Here is an 18,127-nt window from a genome sequence, read left to right on the forward strand (position 1 = left end):
GCAGTAATGAAATCTGCTTTGTTGACAGCAGATTGGCAGTTCCATAAGCCAATGGGAAGAGAGAGTGAGGCAATAGTGGAAGGTGGGAGAGTGCGGAGGTTATTAATATTTCTCCCACGGCGACGTGATACAACAGATTTACGAGTTGTAATGACAGTAGAGATTTGAAAGCACATAGTAAAATTATAAAAATAGGAAATGTACAAGAGAGGAAAAAGAGTGCTATATAGATAAATAGAAAAAGTTAGTACAAAAAGTGCAATACTTAAGTGCCCAGTCGGTGTCCCTGCTCGGTGGAGTCGCGCAGGTAGAGTCGATGGTCTTTACACTCTTCGGTCTTCACACAACGAGGGCTGCACGCGACCGCTGCCGCGGTGGACTGACTGTTTTTATAAGTGCTTCAAATGTGGGCTGAAACTCAGCAGGCCACGCCCGAAAATAATCAACAACACGTTAACGGCCGAAACTACTACTGTATTTAATGTAATACACTAAAGCACGCGAGGACACGCGAGAACAAACGCGGATTGCAGCACGTGAGACAAAGGTAAACAAGAGAGCGTTTCTTAGCAACGACACTGCGCTAAAACTTCACAAGTCTCAAATCAAATACACTTACACGTTTCTGTGGACTCCTGTTGATAACTGCTTCACCTGAAGACTGAACTGTTTACTGCTGTTTAAATACTCTCCTGGCGTTGGCCACGCCCGAAAACAATCAACAACACGTTAATGGCCGAAACTACTACTGTATTTACTGTAATACACTAAAGCACGCGAGGACACGCGAGAACAAACGCGGATTGCAGCACGTGAGACAAAGGTAAACAAGAGAGCGTTTCTTAGCAACGACACTGCGCTAAAACTTCACAAGTCTCAAATCAAATACACTTACACGTTTCTGTGGACTCCTGTTGATAACTGCTTCACCTCATCAGTGGATTAAAGCAAATTTTCTTTAATGTTTATTTAATTTCATCAGTTTTGTACGTTTTATTAGCTATCCTGTAGCCTATTCTGTAATATATTTGTTCATGTTGCTCAATTTGTAGATCATTGCGTTAGCAGTGCAAAGGTCAGGGGTTTGATTTACCCACATACTGATGAAATGCATTGCTTGAATTCGCAGTAAGTCACTTTGGAAAAGCATCTCTCAAATGCATAAATATAATGTAGCATTAGCAAACCCCTAAATTGTATCATTTAGAGATCAACACTTGCCAAACCCATAGCATTTAATATCTGTGCTATGTATTAACACTGTCCAAGATGTAAGGCTTTGCTCGGTGTCAGTTGTGCTTATAATGAAACGCATGAACACATGCACATCATAAAGGCCACCTGTGCTGGCTCACTGTTCCTATATAATGTCCAAGCAAATACCATACAGAAGAAAACCACGGATTTTCAGTTGTCATGCCTGAATGTGATTGGTCAATGCAATGAGCTTAGAGAGACTCTCAAACTGATTACTAATGTTGGTGACTGATGATTTTGCAGTAGTCATTTGCATGGGTTTATAACATTGACAGCGCAGGTTGTACTGCCATCTAGTGGTTGTAAAAGACAAGCACTTCAGTCTCAGCAGCTCTAAACTTCATGTTTTATCTAGAACTACAATGAACTGGTATGAACATACATTTAATTTATTCCATGTTCATTTTTGTGATTTGTAAAATGCTGCTTTGTGTTTGTTTAGGTAAAGACGAGGTGAGGATGCAATTGGACTCGGCTCTCCAAGATGTCAACACGCGCTACGCTGTGCTGGAGGAGGTGGAGAAGAGAGCCGTGTGTCGAGCCCTTATCGAGGAAAGAGGACGATTCTGCTCCTTTGTCACAATGCTCAAACCCGTCCTGGTGAGCGTCTGAACAGATAATATCAATTTGTAGATCAATTTGTAGATCATTGCATTAGCTGTGCAAAAGTCAGGGGTTTGAAAAATGCATCCCGAGGCACCTGATGCCCAACCATTTATTATTGGATCACCTGAGGTGGATATAAATGGGGTCTAATGTACTCAAATGGTTAATTGGTTAAGCGCATGTCGTTTCATATTCCATTTGCTAAATTATGTTACAATAACATTTTGTTGATGGTGGTTTTGTTAGTAATGTATATTGATCATTGCAGGATGAGGAGATAGGCATGCTGGGTGAGGTGACTCACTTACAGACGATTCTGGAAGATCTTGGCAACCTGACAGCCAATCCCAACACACTGCCACCTGCTAGTGAACAGGTACCTTTGTACTTGTAAGCGACTGAGTTATGCATGTTCTCGCTCTTTCTAACAATGACTTACTCTTTTTTTTTTCAGGTTATTCATGATCTTAAAAGCTCTGACTACAGCTACACGTATCAGACTCCACCTGGGTCTCCCACCAGCACGTTATCACGCAAGAGCAGCATCAGCAGGTAAGCTTAGTAAAAGACTTGGGTTTTTAACCATATACCTAAAGGGCTTTTCAAAGCGAATGAACAAAGATAAACAATCATCTTTAGCTATTTCAGGCCTGTGAGATAGGTGGCGCTGGTGGGCAATGAGTAGGGATGCACCGATACCGATACTGGTATTGGGTATCGGCCTCGATACCACATTTTCTAAAGTACTTGTTAAAAGTCCCCCGATACCTGGAATCGATACCACGGTCTGAGAAATGTCTATGTTTGAGCGGCGTGTAAGGGGTTAATGCCTCTTGTGTTGTCCAAAGAGGCAGAGTTTACAACAAACTGGAAAACTAGTCCTTTGTTTTTTTGTTAAATTATATGACTAAAGCTGTTACCTGTCAATTTAAATCATGTTTTTTTATTAAGTACTCTGTATCGGTATCGGCAAGTACTGAAATGCAAGTACTCGTACTTGTACTCGTATTCCAAAAAAGTGGTATCGGTGCATCCCTAGCAATGAGCTTCATCCTACTTTCACCAGAGAAAACCTAATAAAACTCAAAGAAGAAAACAAAGTTCTGTTGTTATTGTAGCGCGTTAACGCGCCAAATATTTGTGGCCTTAAAGGGACACTCCACTTTTTTTTGGAAAATGCTAATTTTCCAGCTCCCATAAAGTTAAACATTTTATTTTTACCGTTTTGGAATCCATTCAGCTGATCTCCAGGTCTGGCGGTACCACTTTTAGCATAGCTTAGCATAATCCATTGAATCTGATTAGACCATTAGCATCTCGCAAAAAAATAACCAAAGAGTTTTGATATTTTTTCCTATTTAAAACTTGACCCTTCTGTAGTTACATCGTGTACTAAGACCGACAGAAAATTAAAAGTTGCGCTTTTCTAGGCAGATATGCTAGGAACTATACTCTTATTCTGGCGTAATAATCAAGGACTTTGTGCTGTACCATTGCTGCAGCAGGCAGAATGATATTACGCAGTGCCTGAAAATAGTCCCCTGCCATTGAGAGTTACTAAGGGGACTATTTTCGGGCTTCAGATATCTATAGCTAAGTAAGGCTTACTGTGTGATCAAGAGTTGCATTTATGTTTATGATGTTTTTGATGAGGACGTGATCTTTCTCACTTTAGTAACTACGCCTCTGTACGTCATGTGCCGTCGCTGGACTCTATCTCAAGCGCGGTAGATGGACTTCACCTGCGACCAACAGACATAACTCAGGTATGACACACACCACATGATTTTTTCATCTTTACTTAATTGATCCAATCTTGTATCTAAGCTTACAAAACTCAAGAACACACACACAACATCATTTAGCCCAGAGTTGCGTCATCTCGGCCAACCTGTAGTCCTGCCAAATCCACAACCCAATCAATATCAAGACCCTTTGACTCTAAGGCCAAAGTATGGGGCTTTTATTACACATACCCCTGGGTGAAATTTATATTGTACTGCTTATATTGTATGTGTAAGTCGTGCATGTGTGTACAGGAGAATGTAATGTTTAGACCAGGAGATGCATTGCATTTTGTTAAATAAACTACACTTTTCAGGGCTCTGCGTTCGTACGTGTGTGTTCGTTCACAAACATGTAAAAAATAGTAAACTACGGGGTTAATGCAGGGGTTTTCAAACTTTTTTTGTCAGCTGAACTTCCTTTAACTAAATTATTTACTTGAAGTACCCCCTTAGATTAAAATAAATATTTCATAATTTAATAACACATTTATTTATAAATAAACATTTCTTTTCCATCCGTATTAACACTTCTATCAGTAGTATTTTACAGAGATATTATTATTATTATTATTACAGTTTATTGGACCTTCATCTGATAGTTTCTGATACTGCCTGATCAAAATGTCTTTATTATTTTGCTTGTCAAGAAGATACACTTCAAAATGATACCAAATCGTTAGATGATGCATATAATACATAAATATACAATATAGTTAGTACAGTACAGTATAGTTTAGAACAAAAAACTATTAAAATACTTATTTAAACACACAAAAAAAATAAATGTCATTGTGTACGTAAAGTAACTGAGCACTACAGGTTGTATATAGGGGTGGGCGATATGACCAAAATCCACAATTTTATATCATGATATCGAGATGTATCTCGATAGAGGTTTTTATCTTTTGAAAAGGTTTTTATGTTATTAAAATATTTAATACCATAGAATTTTTATAAAAAACATAAAAAAGAAGATAAAAACAAACAAAACTCAAGCTTACTGAAGATAAACAGTCAGTGATGAAAGAATGATAATAAATAAAATAATTAGGGCTGGGAAAAGATTAATCGTGATTAATCACATACAAAATAAAAGTTATTTTTTTGGATAATATATGTGTGTGTGTGTGTGTGTGTACTGTGTGTAATTATTGTGTATATTTAACCACACACACATACATATATTCATATCAGATTTTTTTTATTTATGTATCAATTTTTTTATTTTTTTATATATAATATAGAATATATAAAAAATATATATATATATATATATATATATATATATATATATATATATATATATATATATATATATATATACACACATGTAAATGTTTCTTAAATACATACATGAATGTGTGTGTATTTATATGTACATAATAATTACACAAAGCACACACTCATATATTATGCCAAAAATCACTTTTTTTTTGTATGCGATTAATCGCAATAATTTTTTCCCAGCCCTAAAAATAATTAATTTTAAATAAAATTTTAAATAATTTTCTCTCAATGCTGTTTGATTAACATGAGTGACAGACAGGAGCAAAATTAGGTAACCTTCCCTTTAAGACCAAAGTCCAGATCTAATATACTGTTACATATGCGTTTCCCCCTTTAGCTGTTTACTTTCTCTTAAGCCCTGAATGGTTATGTTTATGAGGATACTTGCAAAGACGGGAATTTTGACGCATATATTTAAGGCCAATAAAGTGGCAAAATGCTTACGAGCTTAATGTGCAGCGGATGCGCGACTTGCGCGCTCCTCTCACACAGAAAAAGCATGTGCTTATAGCTTTGTAGTTTGTTTCAATGGCTTAAAATCACTTGTTTTAAAACTGTGGGGCTGAAATACGTGTACAAACATTACGTTTTCGTGACCACATGCACAGCAACGTGACGTGGGCTCGTAACCTGATAGAGACGATAGTCCAAATACAAATTTCTACCGGTTTTTCTTAAGTACCGGTTGATTGCCCACCCCTAATTGTATATGCATATAACTATGTATGTGACAAATAAAAAACTTAAACTTATATGATCATTTGATATGACTGTGCTTAATAACGTGCAAAGCTTATCAGGCAAAAAGTCATGGGTTCGATCCCTAGGGAACACACATGATACAGATAAAATGTATAGCTTGAATGCACCGCAAGTCACTTTGTAAATGTATTGTGTGATAGACTTGTTGAGGAAGGTTAACACTGCATTTCTGTATTTCTAATCGAGTACCCAAAAAAGAGTTCTTTCAGCCAATTAAATCATTTAAAGGTCAAAAGGGCTTTTATAATAGTACACTTGGGAATTTGTTGGGGCGTGGATTTGGCAAGAGACAATCTAATGACGTTTCTCTTGTTGCATTCCTCCTCATGTCCACCTACCAGCGCTCACGCAGTCCTCTCCTCCTGGTAGGAGGAGGGGAAAGCGTTCGCTCCCTCAGCGAGGGCAATTCTCCCACAATCACCCGCACCGCCCGCCGCGGCCCACACCTACGCCACAGGAGCACTGTGAGCATCGACTCGGTGTCGTGCTGTGTGTGTAACTGTTAATGGACTGTCAATGAGTTTATGGTGCATGTACTTTCGTACACTTACCTCTAATAGGTTTCCTTATGTATTCATCATTGTCTGTGTGTGGAGGATGTGTTTTTGTTGCTTGTGAATGCAAAGAGCTCCCTCTGCAGGTCATTGGAGAGGAGTGTCTTCTGATAATCCTGTGTGACTTCATCAAGGCCTTGCATGCATACATAGTTGTTTTTTTACATGAAAGTCGTACGAAGAATTCTGTGCAATTAATGTAAACCAAATATTTGATTTTATTTATCTACTGGGTGCCGATTGGTCAATTGCAACTTTTTTTTGTGAAATGGCTGCAAAACTATAATTGAACGTTGTCTCAGCTAGTTGTTTTTTGATATTTGTACTAGTTTAATGTCACCCTGCATTTTCTATTTTCACATGTTTTACTCACCCCCAAGCTGTCCGAGTTGCATATGTCCATCGTTTTTCAGACAAACACATTTTCGGATATTTTATAAAATGTTTTAGATCTTTCAGTTGATTAAATATGAAGTTACGGGGTCCACGACCTTCAAGTCCAAAAAAAGTGCGTCCATCCTTCACAAATTAAATCTAAACGGCTCCAGGATGATAAACAAAGGTCTTCTGAGGGTAATCCGCGTGGTGTTGTTGTAGAAATATCCATATTTAAAACTTTATTAACGAAAATAAATACCTTCTGGTAGCGCCGCCATCTTAGTCGCGTCCGCATTCAGGATGAGAGCTTACGCAGCCTACAGAGGCTACTCTGCTGCTGCTCTGTGCCCCCGCCCTCCGAATTTGTCATACGTCACTAAGAAAAGTGCGTACACTACGCTAATACTCTCTCCTGAATACAGAGGAGTCTAAGATGGCGGCACTACCGGAAGGTATTTATTTTCGTTAATTAAGTTTTAAATATAGATAATTCTACAACAACACCGCGCGGATTACCCTCAGAAGACCTTTGTTTATCATCCTGGAGCCGTTTGGATTTAATTTGTGAAGGATGGACAAACTTTTTTTGGACTTGAAGGTCGTGGACTATGGGTGGACCCCGTAACATTACATTTAATCAGCTGAAAGATCGAAAACATTTTATAAAATATCCGAAAATGTGTTTGTCTGAAAAACGATGGACGTATGCAACTCGGACAGCTTGGGGGTTAGTAAATCATGGGTTTAATATCATTTTTGGCCGAACTATCCCTTTAAATACTTTCAACTAAAGGAATAGTTAAATCAAAATATGTATGTGACTTCCTTTCTTTGGTTGATTTTTTTCAACTATAGATGCAAAAATATCATTGCTCCTTATGTGTCATGTGATGGTACACATATGTGACCATGGACCACAAAAACAGTCATAAGGGTCCATTTTGAAATAATAATTATAATAATAAATAAATAAATCTTTCCATTGATGTATGGTTTGTTAGGATAAGTATTTGAAAAGTCTGGAATCTGGGGGTGCAAAAAATATAAATATTGAGAATTTTTTTATATATATTTATGATAGGAAATTTGCAAAATATCTTAATAGAACATGATCTTTACTTAATATCCAAATTATTTTAGGCATAAAAAATCGATAATTTTGACCCATACCTTGTGTTGTTGGCTGGTTTTGTGGTCCATGGTCACATATATGACAACTTGTCACAAGGTGGAGTAAAGAAATGTCATATTTGTGTAAACTTTCCCTTTAAATCAACATTTTATGTCCACTTATTTATTTATTTGGTCGTGGTCTGTTTGTGATTAATGACCTGCTCATTGTACATTGTCAGGTCTTTAAAAATCACATTGGTTGTGTACCCTCCCTCTCCTCTATGTGTTGACACAAAAATAACTTGTACACTTAACTATTACCACCTGCCTCAATCTTCATTATCATTGTTGTGTTTAACACATAATCATTCTTGGTGTTTTGTTTTTATTGCCTCTACTATGTTTTTAAGGAGAATAAATGAATCTGTCCTTGTTATAGGATCAAAGTGGTATTAACAGCCAGTGGCAAGGTCAAAACGCCCCGGGTACAGAGAACGGGACTTTAATGCCCCCACCACACAAAGTGTACAGTGGGCATGAGGAGAGATCCAGAACACTGTCTACTTCAGGCAAGGTACGTGTCAATTTAATGCTGAAATGATGAATTAATGAAGTGTAAGGAATAGTTCACCCCAAAAAAAGAAATTTAGCCCATCCTTTACTCCCCTTGATGCCATCTTAGTAGCTTTGTACAGTAATGTCATTGAAAAGTGGCCCAAATGAATCCATACAACACCAATGGGTTAATGTGTATCTTTTGACGTGAAAATTTATGTTTGAAAATTTTTCTAATTTTGAGCACATTTATTATTTACCGATTGATGCATCACATTTGATCGTAAACACATATAGATCTAAAATGGCGGCACGTCAGATCCACCTTTGTACTTCAGATGATCATTGGTTCTTGTGTGTCCGGTGCATAGAGTGTAAAAAATATGGACGTGGTGTCCTTGACATCACCCATAGATTTATGAAGGGCTTTTTTTTAAGCCAATAGTTGGTCGCCATTTTGGCACCACATCACTGGATTACCGAAAATGGGTAAAGATGTGGGACATGGATGAAGCTGAGGTGATTGGTTGCTAAAACCACGCCGCCTTAGCTCAACGGTAGTGACAGCAGTGGAGTTCGCCTGTCACTCAAGCGGCTACGCCCTTATTTATGTAGAACCTTAAAGGATTTGTCCATTTTCTTAAAAAAATCCAGATAATTTACTCCCCACCATGTCATCCAAAACGTTGATGTCTTTCTTTGTTCAGTCGCGAAGAAATTGTTTTTTTTGAGGAAAACATTCCAGGATTCTTCTCATTTTAATGGACTTTAATGGACCCCAACACTTAACAGTTTTAATGCAGTTTAAAATGGCAGTTTCAAAGGACTCTTAATGATCTCAAACGAGGCATTGGGGTCTTGTCATTTTCAGCAAGAAAAATAAAAAATATGCACTTTTAAACCACAACTTCTTGCCTTCCTCCGGTCGTCACGTAATACGTCATCACATCAAGAGGTCGTGGATGACATTTGAAACTACACCCCAGTGTTTACAAGTGTGGAGAAAGAGGACCGTTCGGACGTTGTTGTATGTCAAATGATACTAATTAATGTCTTTGTGTCAGATTATTGTTTAAAATGGTCCGCAAATGTGCGTCTCATATATGTAACACGTGACCTTTCCACGTCATTACGCAATTATGTGAGGTCGCGCTGACGCGTCACAGGACCGGAGATAAATGAGAAGTTGTGGTTTAAAAGTTTTTTTTCTTGCCAAAAATGAGAATTGTTTCGCTAGATAAGACCCTTATGCCTTGTTTAAGATCATTTAGAGTCCTTTGAAACTGCATTAAAACTGTTAAAGAGTAACTAAACCCCAAACCAACTTTTTTTAGTTAATGATCTGTAAGAATGATGCTTTATTAGTGCTGTTCATTGATTTTAGTAAGTTTTTTGACATTTGGATATAAAGTGTTTCAATACTACAATATATGGTGTAAAAACGTCTGAGTGCTGCCCTCTTGAGGTTGAACGGTGGCTACTGCAGTTGAATTTTCCTATTGGATGTTGGGTCCAAGAAATGACTCGTGACGTAAGCAGGTTCAAGCTCACCACACCCTTGTTACGATCTCACCACACACTTAGTTCGTCCCCTCTATCTCCGTTGGGATCTGCCCACTTTTCTTGCATTTTTCAAATATTGCAGTGGGTGGAGTCAGGCTCTGACCAGGGGTTTAGTTACGCTTTAAGTGTTGGGGTCCATTAAAGTCCATTAAAATGAGAAAAATCCTGAAATGTTTTCCTCAAAAAAAATAATTTCTTCTCGACTGAACAAAGAAAGACATCAACATTTTGGATGGCATGGTGGTGAGTAAATTATCTGGATTTGTTTTTAAGAAAATGGGCTATATTTTTTAATATAATTTAAACTAAAAATTTTAAATTAAAAAATTACCCCCCGTCATTGTTTTGTATAGTGTATTAGACAAATTTTGGGTGTTGTATTAATTCATAACTCTTAACTCTGATTGGCTCTGACTCCTGTCCATAGCCACAGACAGCCAGAGAGCAGCTGGCTCTTGCACTGGGAGGCGGGCTGAACTCAGACGCTCCTCGGACCAGTCGAGATTCACTTCATTGCTCCAGTGGATACAGCACACAGACGACTACACCATCCTGCTCCGAGGACACCATACCCTCACAGCATGGTCAGTATGTATTCACATGCATAAGCATTTGTGGTCAGATTCTCAGATTTATTTTCTTTATTTCACAAACATTTAAACATGCAGAACGATCCTAAAAATGATACGTAGTGTTTGCTTTCACTTTCAACATCATCGATGCTCAATAGACTTGTTAATCTGATTTATAGTGTCAAATTTGAGGTTTGGGCATAATAGACCGACGCTAGACCAAATCAGATGTGCTTGCACAAATCACACATCTGTCCAGTGCATTTTTTGGGGCCTTTTGTATGTATGTTAAATGTACTTTATTGTTCTTTTACAGCGATAAAGAAAGAACCACCTCTATATGGTAGGTTTCTGAATGTCATTGCACCGACTGATTTATTTTCTCTCATTGTGTTTAATAATCAACATAATCAACAGTCATTTCTTTAGAGGAATCCATGTCATGTTACAGGCGTGCGTGTTTAAAGAGTATCATCTAAATCAGGGGTTCCCAAACTTTTTTTCCTGCGCACCCCCTTCTATGTCCCAACCGGGTTGGCGCACCCCCAATCCCCATTTTTAAAAAAATCCAAAAAAGCTTTATTTTCTCACCATAAATACTCATGTTTAATCATGCGCAAATAACCAAGGGCCGGTTGCACTAGCCGGATGTTAAGAAGTTGGGTGTAATAGTCCTACGTCGGGCTTAGCTACGTCCAACATTGTGAAAAATATTTACGCCTATTGCACCATCTGAAACTACGCTCAGCGTAGATGATGCGCGCCCCCGTGTATGCGTTTAACCACTGTGATATTTAGACGCCATTCGAGTTTACTATGGTAAAAAACGTACACTTACTGCCGTCAGCTAATAGATGACATATGAGAGGTTTCCTCATGTTTACCAGTGCGTCACGTGCAGACCCATCAAACACATTAATGAAAGCCTTTACTGTTCGCACAAAAGGTGTATAATAGTTTGCAGATTCATTATAACAGCTCAAGTTTCAAACAAAATTAAATGAAAGCTTTTAATAAGTTCTCTACAGTAAGTATTTATGTATTTTATTATATAATTCATTGGCGGTCTCTTTACCATGCATGAAAACACATTGCTCGCGTATCCTGTGCCCATGTCTCGTCACATTTCATTATTTCTATTTTTGCCATAAAAAAGTCTCTCTCTCTTGGTCCCTCTCCTCCTTCGTGACTAACAACTTTATCATAAGACGTCCCACATGACAGTTTCCCTGATTTCAGTCAGTTAAGCATATTTATAATATTTATGGAATGAATGAAACGAGTTGGCACGCATATAGCGGCTGCAGTGCATAACAGAAGAGCAGTGCGTTGAAAAAGACAGCAGCTGTCTTCTACGTTTCTATCAAAAACTAATAAATTATAGTTTTTTATTTAAAATAAAAGCGATTACAAAGGAAATGTTTACTGTTCATTTTTTTTTTTTTATTGTATGGAAAAATCCCACTTAAAGAAACAGACCGCCATTACATTTTTCCTCTCGCGCACCCCCTGGTGGTAGCTCGCGCACCCACACTTTGGGAATCCCTGATCTAAATGTATTGAGTACCTGTAACCATGGGATATATAATATCTCGCATCTCATTGGCTGTCCTCTCGATTGTCCATCTTCTCATATCGTCCGAGTTGAGAGAAACAGCCCTCTAATGCAGAGTTCATGTTCCTCATGAGTCATTTTTATCTATTGTTTGGGTGGTAAATCAGTATAATTGTTATATTCATGTAGCTTTTTTACTTTTCATAACTTCATCCAAAGGTTTTACAATAAGGAATTATTTGTAAGGAGCGGCAAAAATTATTCCTGGGTTTCGACAATTGCAGTCTGAATATGTAAATTCATCCTTAATTACATTTCTTTCTTTTTTTTACTGATTGTAAAAGTGCTGTTAATCTTATTAACCAACACGGAGGTTGTTATCGAAAATGTGTAAGACTTTGTATGAATCTATTCTTTCTTTCTTTCTCTCAGATTATGACTATATCTCTCTGCATGGTGGAGAGGACGCCCACAGTCAATCTGATTTTGATAAATCTTCAACGATTCCTCGCAACAGTGACCTGAGTCTCAATTATCGCAAAATGTTTCAAACCAAGAGGCCGGCGTCCACCGTCAGTCTGCTGATGGATCCCGAGCCTTTAGGGCCACACACGGCCACTATTCGGCGTAAACCCTCCAGCAAGCCCAACATTCGGCGTGGAACAATCAGCGGAGGAGTTCCCATACCAATCTCAACACCGCAGGTATTATACACAGAACCTAAAGTAATACCTACAGCATTCCAATTGGAATTTCTGTGATGATCTGGGAATTTCTGTAATTGCAAAAACACAAGTGGGCTTATAGCAAGGATAATTCTAACAAAATACAAGTAGGGTTCTGATAAAGAGTGCAAAATGTTTTTTAGCTCCCCATGTAGGGATATTCAAGTTAATTTTCCCGACCGACAATCGCAGCTTTTTAACCAAACGTTAAAAGTTCACTAAGATTTTAATATTAAAATTGTCATTAAGTAAAAATGTAGTTGATGGTCTGTGACCCGGTAAAAACAATACAAACATTTAGGGTTAATTGAACGTGCAAAGATCAACAACAGAACCAGGATTCATACATTATCAAATTTTTCAAAAAGCATGCAATCAATTCAGAGGATTAATATCCAAAGTGGGCGGATTGTCTCTCTTTCATCTACCACAGTGGCCATTTTTAAAGCAGGACACATTTCAAAAAGTTTTGCATCTTCCTTCTTTCTTTGTGCAAAGGTCCGCAAAGCGGCATTGGGTCTCGGGTAATTTACAATGAATGTGTTTTTGGCCGAACGGACCCAAGGCGACCCGAACCATCTTGCATGTGTGCATCAGGTTTTTTCGTGTGTGCTTTGGGTCATTTCGGGTCTGGGACATTTCTTTGGATTTTTCTTTTCTTTTCATTACCTGATCCGAATTTTTCATGACTGACGAAAGTTTCGGGGTAGTGTGTAAGGGTGATTGACACAACATGAGGTCGTATTTATTTTTTAATGTGCAAAAATTTCTGACAAGTATTTGTTAGGTAAATGTGAATTAAAACATTCCTGTAGAAATGTCATTTTGTCAAGAATATTGAACATGTCATTTGATTTTCTAAATATTTTTTTTATGTTTCATTTCAAGCTCTTACAGAAATTCGAGTTGGACTTTTGGCACACTTTGATTGTTTTGAATTTACATTGTTTTTGTTTTGCTCTATCTTATTGTTGAGTTACTGAGTACCTTATTAACCAGGAAACCCACTTTCATCTTCACTTTCAGGTCCCACTGAAGGCGTCTGTTTCTACAGTCGGTCTGAGCGGCAGTGATGAGACCGTGTGCCCGCCAGGAGTGATGCAAAGGCTACCCGTATCTGATCTGGCTCACACCAAACAAAATCTCTGTGTGTCCACCCAAAGTCTAAGTGCCATGCCACCTCCGTACTATTCAATGTTCCCTGGGCAGCCACCAGTGGGCGGCACAGAGCAGCTGTATCAAATGAGCAAACAGCAGCAGTATGCGGTGCATCAACACCAGCAAAGGCAATATCAACAACAACTGCAGCAGCAGCAAAATAATCAACAACAACAATATAATCAGCAACAGCTCCAGCAGCAAAATAATCAACAATACAGTCAACAACAGCAAAATATTCAACAACAGCAATACAAACAACAGTTCAATCAGCAGCAACAATACAATCATCAGCCGCAATATAATCAACAACAGCAATACAGTCAACAACCGCAACAACAATATCAACAACCACCGCAACAACAACATCAACCACCGCAACAACTTCAACAACAATATCAACAACCACCGCAACAACAACATCAACCATCACAACAACCGCAACAACAACATCAACCACCGCAACAACTTCAACAACAATATCAACAAGCACAACACAATCAACAGCCACAACAACACATTCAACAACCGCAATATCAGCAAACAGAGCGTCAAAAAGAGCTCCAACAGAAATTTAAAGAACAAAAGCATCAAACACTTCCTTGTCAACCGCAACAAAATCAGCAACATCTACAGGAAGTGCCGACTGAAAGTGGGCGGCCCCAACCTGGCGTGGACCGTTCCAACAGTGTTCCCGATTCCGGCAGCGGAGGCGACATGTTGTCCCTGATCCGCAGGGGAGTCAAACTACGTCGGACGCTTACCAACGATCGTTCGGCACCTTTCATCACCCCCAACCATCTCAATTAAACTTTTTTTTACTTTCTTTAATTTCATCGGTGGCTTTTTACAGTCGTTTGGCTTTGCATCTTTTTGTTTAACTACTTTTTTTAGTGCAGGCAGAACTATTCACTTATGTACGATTCCTCCAACAAAAGACATTTTCGATTCTGGGAAATCAGTTTTGATTGAACTGCACTGTGCTTGACGAACAAACTTTCTCGAACTCGGAGCAAGTTATAGATGCAGTGTCCGTACGAATGTTGCCTCAGTAAATTAAACTTAATTCTTCACGCGTAGATCGATATATAAATATATACGTACTTGGATATACAGATTGATGGTTGGAGGAGCTTAAGATATATTAAATTTATTTCTTTATGTTGTATTTGTGGAAGAAAAAGCACTCGGCCTTTATGACTTCTGGTTAGAGATCAAAAACTTCTTTGTATATATTAGCGAAACCATTGCTGTTGTATTATTCTTGTTTTTGGTTTGTTTTTGAAATTAGATAAAGCAGCGCTAGATGTCTATTTTTGTACAGTTTAGGGTAACGGAAAATTGCACCACTGCCTTTAATCCACCCAATTACCGGACATGCGATGGGGTTGCAGTCAAGCGAGGATGTAAAAAATGTAATTGGGTGGATAAATGAAGGACTGGAATAGTGGCTCATATTTGTGTTGCTTATAACTGTGAGAGCTTACGAGGCATCACTGTGGTTATTTATTCTACCAGAATTATTTGTTTACCAAAGCATTGATGCTGTAGTCCTATAGATGCGTATGTGAGGTATTTGGTATAAAGACTGGATTCATAAAACCTCCGTTTTTGACTTTTTTTAAACATTGTTGCATTGACAGGGAAGCCTCGGATTAAAAATTGCAACTCTTTTCTGTTTTATAAGTATTTACTTTTCTTTTACCTGAAAATTTATGCTTGTTGGTTTTGTAAAGTTTTAAAAATTTTCTTGCAAGTTGTCTCGTTTTCTCAAATTGAAGTATGCAAACTTACAGGAAATACAGATCAATAGATTTAAAGTTTAATTAGTAAAGAAGATATAAACTCGGAAGTTATTTTATACGTACTGTATATGAACCTACTTCAGGTCACGTCAAGAAACTTAATAATAATAAATCTTATGAATAATCATTTGAACCTTGATCAACAAACCTGCTGAATAAACCTGAAATGTACCACAAAGAGATGAGTTTGTCGAATGTTCGTTGCATAAATACAGAACTGAGATCTCAGTGCTGTTCTTTACTGGTGTATTTTTTTGTCTTTACATTATTTTACCTTTGCCATTTTCTAAATTCACTGCAAAAAATGATTTTCAAGAAAAAAATTCTTAGTATTTTTGTCTTGTTTTCAGTAAAATTCTTAAATTAAGATGCTTTTTCTTGATGAGCAAAACGACCCAAGAAAATAAGTCTAGTTTTTAGACCGAAAATATCAAATTTAAGTGATTTTGTGCAAAAAATGAGCAAAAAAATCTGCCGATGGGGTAAGCAAAAAATCTGGAAAAATTTTCTTAAACACTAATTTCAAGAAAAATTGAAAACTAGAATTATTTTCTTGGGTCATTTTGCTCATCAAGAAAAAGCATCTTAATTTAAGAATTTTTAGATTTTTTTTGTTTTTTGCAGTGTAGGCTTTCTACATTTATTTTGATGACTATTTCAGCGCTTTTATTTTAAATACATTTACATTTTTGAGAGTTTGATCTGCGAGTGAATTACCCAGAATTCTTTTGGTTTGTGTTGATGCACCTTTGGTCTTTGTAATTTTGCTACGCCCCCCTGTTTTCTTTCCCGCACACACACACACACAAGCCGATGCTGGATGTTGGTTTGACGTGCATCACAAATCTTATGGTTTTAATCACATTTTTTATCAGGTTTCTTGCATCAAGCATAGATTGTATTCGTCCCTGTATGATGCTGTATGTTAATTTACATGATATTTAGTCCCTGGTTGTTTGGTTTGTGTGTAAAAGTTTGCCTAGAAAAACGACTAACCTAAAAACTTATTATTTCTGTCTCGTGCACATGCTGGCAGGTGCTCTTTGTATTGGACTTTTTGAACTTTCCCTCTTTCTCCGGTTATAAAATGACTTCACATGAAGGTGTTTCTTTATTATTTACGTAATTCTCCTCCTATCGCTCCCCATTTTCTTGCTCTTTTTATATCTTATTTTATTCTGAATCTAGGGTTACTTCGCACCTGTCTGGGTGATATATAAAGTTTCTACGCCCCCTGTCCATCTGTATGCCCGATTGTCTTCTCGGCGTACAGTGATTTACATGCTTTCAATCCTGACACAATGTTCTTCAGGCCTTGTACTGAAAGATTAACTTGCAGCTGCTGTACGTCTCTCTTTCTGTATGTTAAAGAATATCACTTTACTCTGAAAGGTGAGATGTTGGTCCACTGATGTGTATTGTTATTAGTGGCTGTCGGTGATGTTTGAAGTTGTTCACTTGTCGTCTCTTTGGAAATGCATGTTTAATCGGCGATCGTTGTCTGTATTTGTTCTTATACGTACAGGTCTGAGTTCAGTTTATGCCTTTACAATTGCTATTATACAGATGGTACTGTTCAGCAGGTGAAAAGGAGGAAATTTACCCAGGGAGCGTTCTTGTTTTGAATTTGAGGTCGTTTTTCTCTTTTTGTTTTGTTTTTATATCTAATGTTTAGTCTGCAGTTGTGCCATGTCATGATAGAAATTTACAAAGCACCAAATGAAATAGATGAATGAGAGACAAATATGTTATTTCTTGGCAATGTACTATACTATATTCTCCCATATTTTGAAATTTGTCCTGAGCTGATCTTAGTTATTAATGCAAAAATCTATGAGAGGTTGTGCGATATTAAGTTTAAATTTATGTTGTTATGCACAAATTTGTCTCGATGCCCAGCCTCTGGTGTATTTTTTTGATTTTTCTAAAACCTATGACAGAGAATTTAGATAACTTTAGTCTTAATTTGACAAGCAGGCCTTAATTATTGTTAAGAGTTTAAATTTGAAGATGCGTGCGTGCGTGAGTGAGTGAAGAGAGTTGATCTCTCAATGTATAGATATCATGTTACTGTGTGACTCTCATGACTGTAGTCAATGCTAAAGCCTCAAACACAATGGAATGTGGGTTTAAAAAATATAACAATGTTCAAAAGGTAACATCTGAGTCCCTGTTTTTATTTATTTTATTTTAACTTTCATGCATACATTTGATCAAACATTTGTATGAACTAAGACGAGCACTGTAATGATAATTGCCTATTTTTTATTCTTTTAGATTTTTGGGTAATAATTTAGCATGACAGACAAATTAATAGATGCGTACATATTATACTGTACATACGCTTATTTGAACACATCATTGGGTTAACTATGAACAAACTTAACCACTGGGTTAGGATGAAACATTTTATATATTTGACAGACAGAGAGAGAGGGATGGATGGATGG

At 37.4% G+C, this 18,127-nt stretch overlaps 1 protein-coding gene across 3 annotated transcripts in view; it reads left to right on the forward strand.

Moving 5' to 3' along the window:
• Window positions 1–18,127, forward strand: part of mtss1 (MTSS I-BAR domain containing 1) — an 82,335-nt gene extending 64,208 nt beyond the window's left edge. The window contains exons 7-16 of one of the 3 annotated variants that reach the window (XM_065279623.2): window positions 1,700–1,857; window positions 2,132–2,239; window positions 2,318–2,415; window positions 3,539–3,629; window positions 6,041–6,163; window positions 8,184–8,318; window positions 10,290–10,446; window positions 10,751–10,777; window positions 12,422–12,693; window positions 13,741–18,127. In XM_065279623.2, coding sequence (XP_065135695.1) covers window positions 1,700–1,857; window positions 2,132–2,239; window positions 2,318–2,415; window positions 3,539–3,629; window positions 6,041–6,163; window positions 8,184–8,318; window positions 10,290–10,446; window positions 10,751–10,777; window positions 12,422–12,693; window positions 13,741–14,682 — 2,111 coding nt within the window. In that variant the 3' untranslated portion in view covers window positions 14,683–18,127. The remainder of the gene's footprint in view (window positions 1–1,699; window positions 1,858–2,131; window positions 2,240–2,317; window positions 2,416–3,538; window positions 3,630–6,040; window positions 6,164–8,183; window positions 8,319–10,289; window positions 10,447–10,750; window positions 10,778–12,421; window positions 12,694–13,740) is intronic. The other 2 variants (XM_065279624.2, XM_065279626.2) reach the window with 2 other exon arrangements.

The sequence above is a fragment of the Paramisgurnus dabryanus genome, chromosome 7 (genome assembly GCF_030506205.2).
Source record: "Paramisgurnus dabryanus chromosome 7, PD_genome_1.1, whole genome shotgun sequence".
NCBI lineage: Eukaryota > Metazoa > Chordata > Actinopteri > Cypriniformes > Cobitidae > Paramisgurnus > Paramisgurnus dabryanus.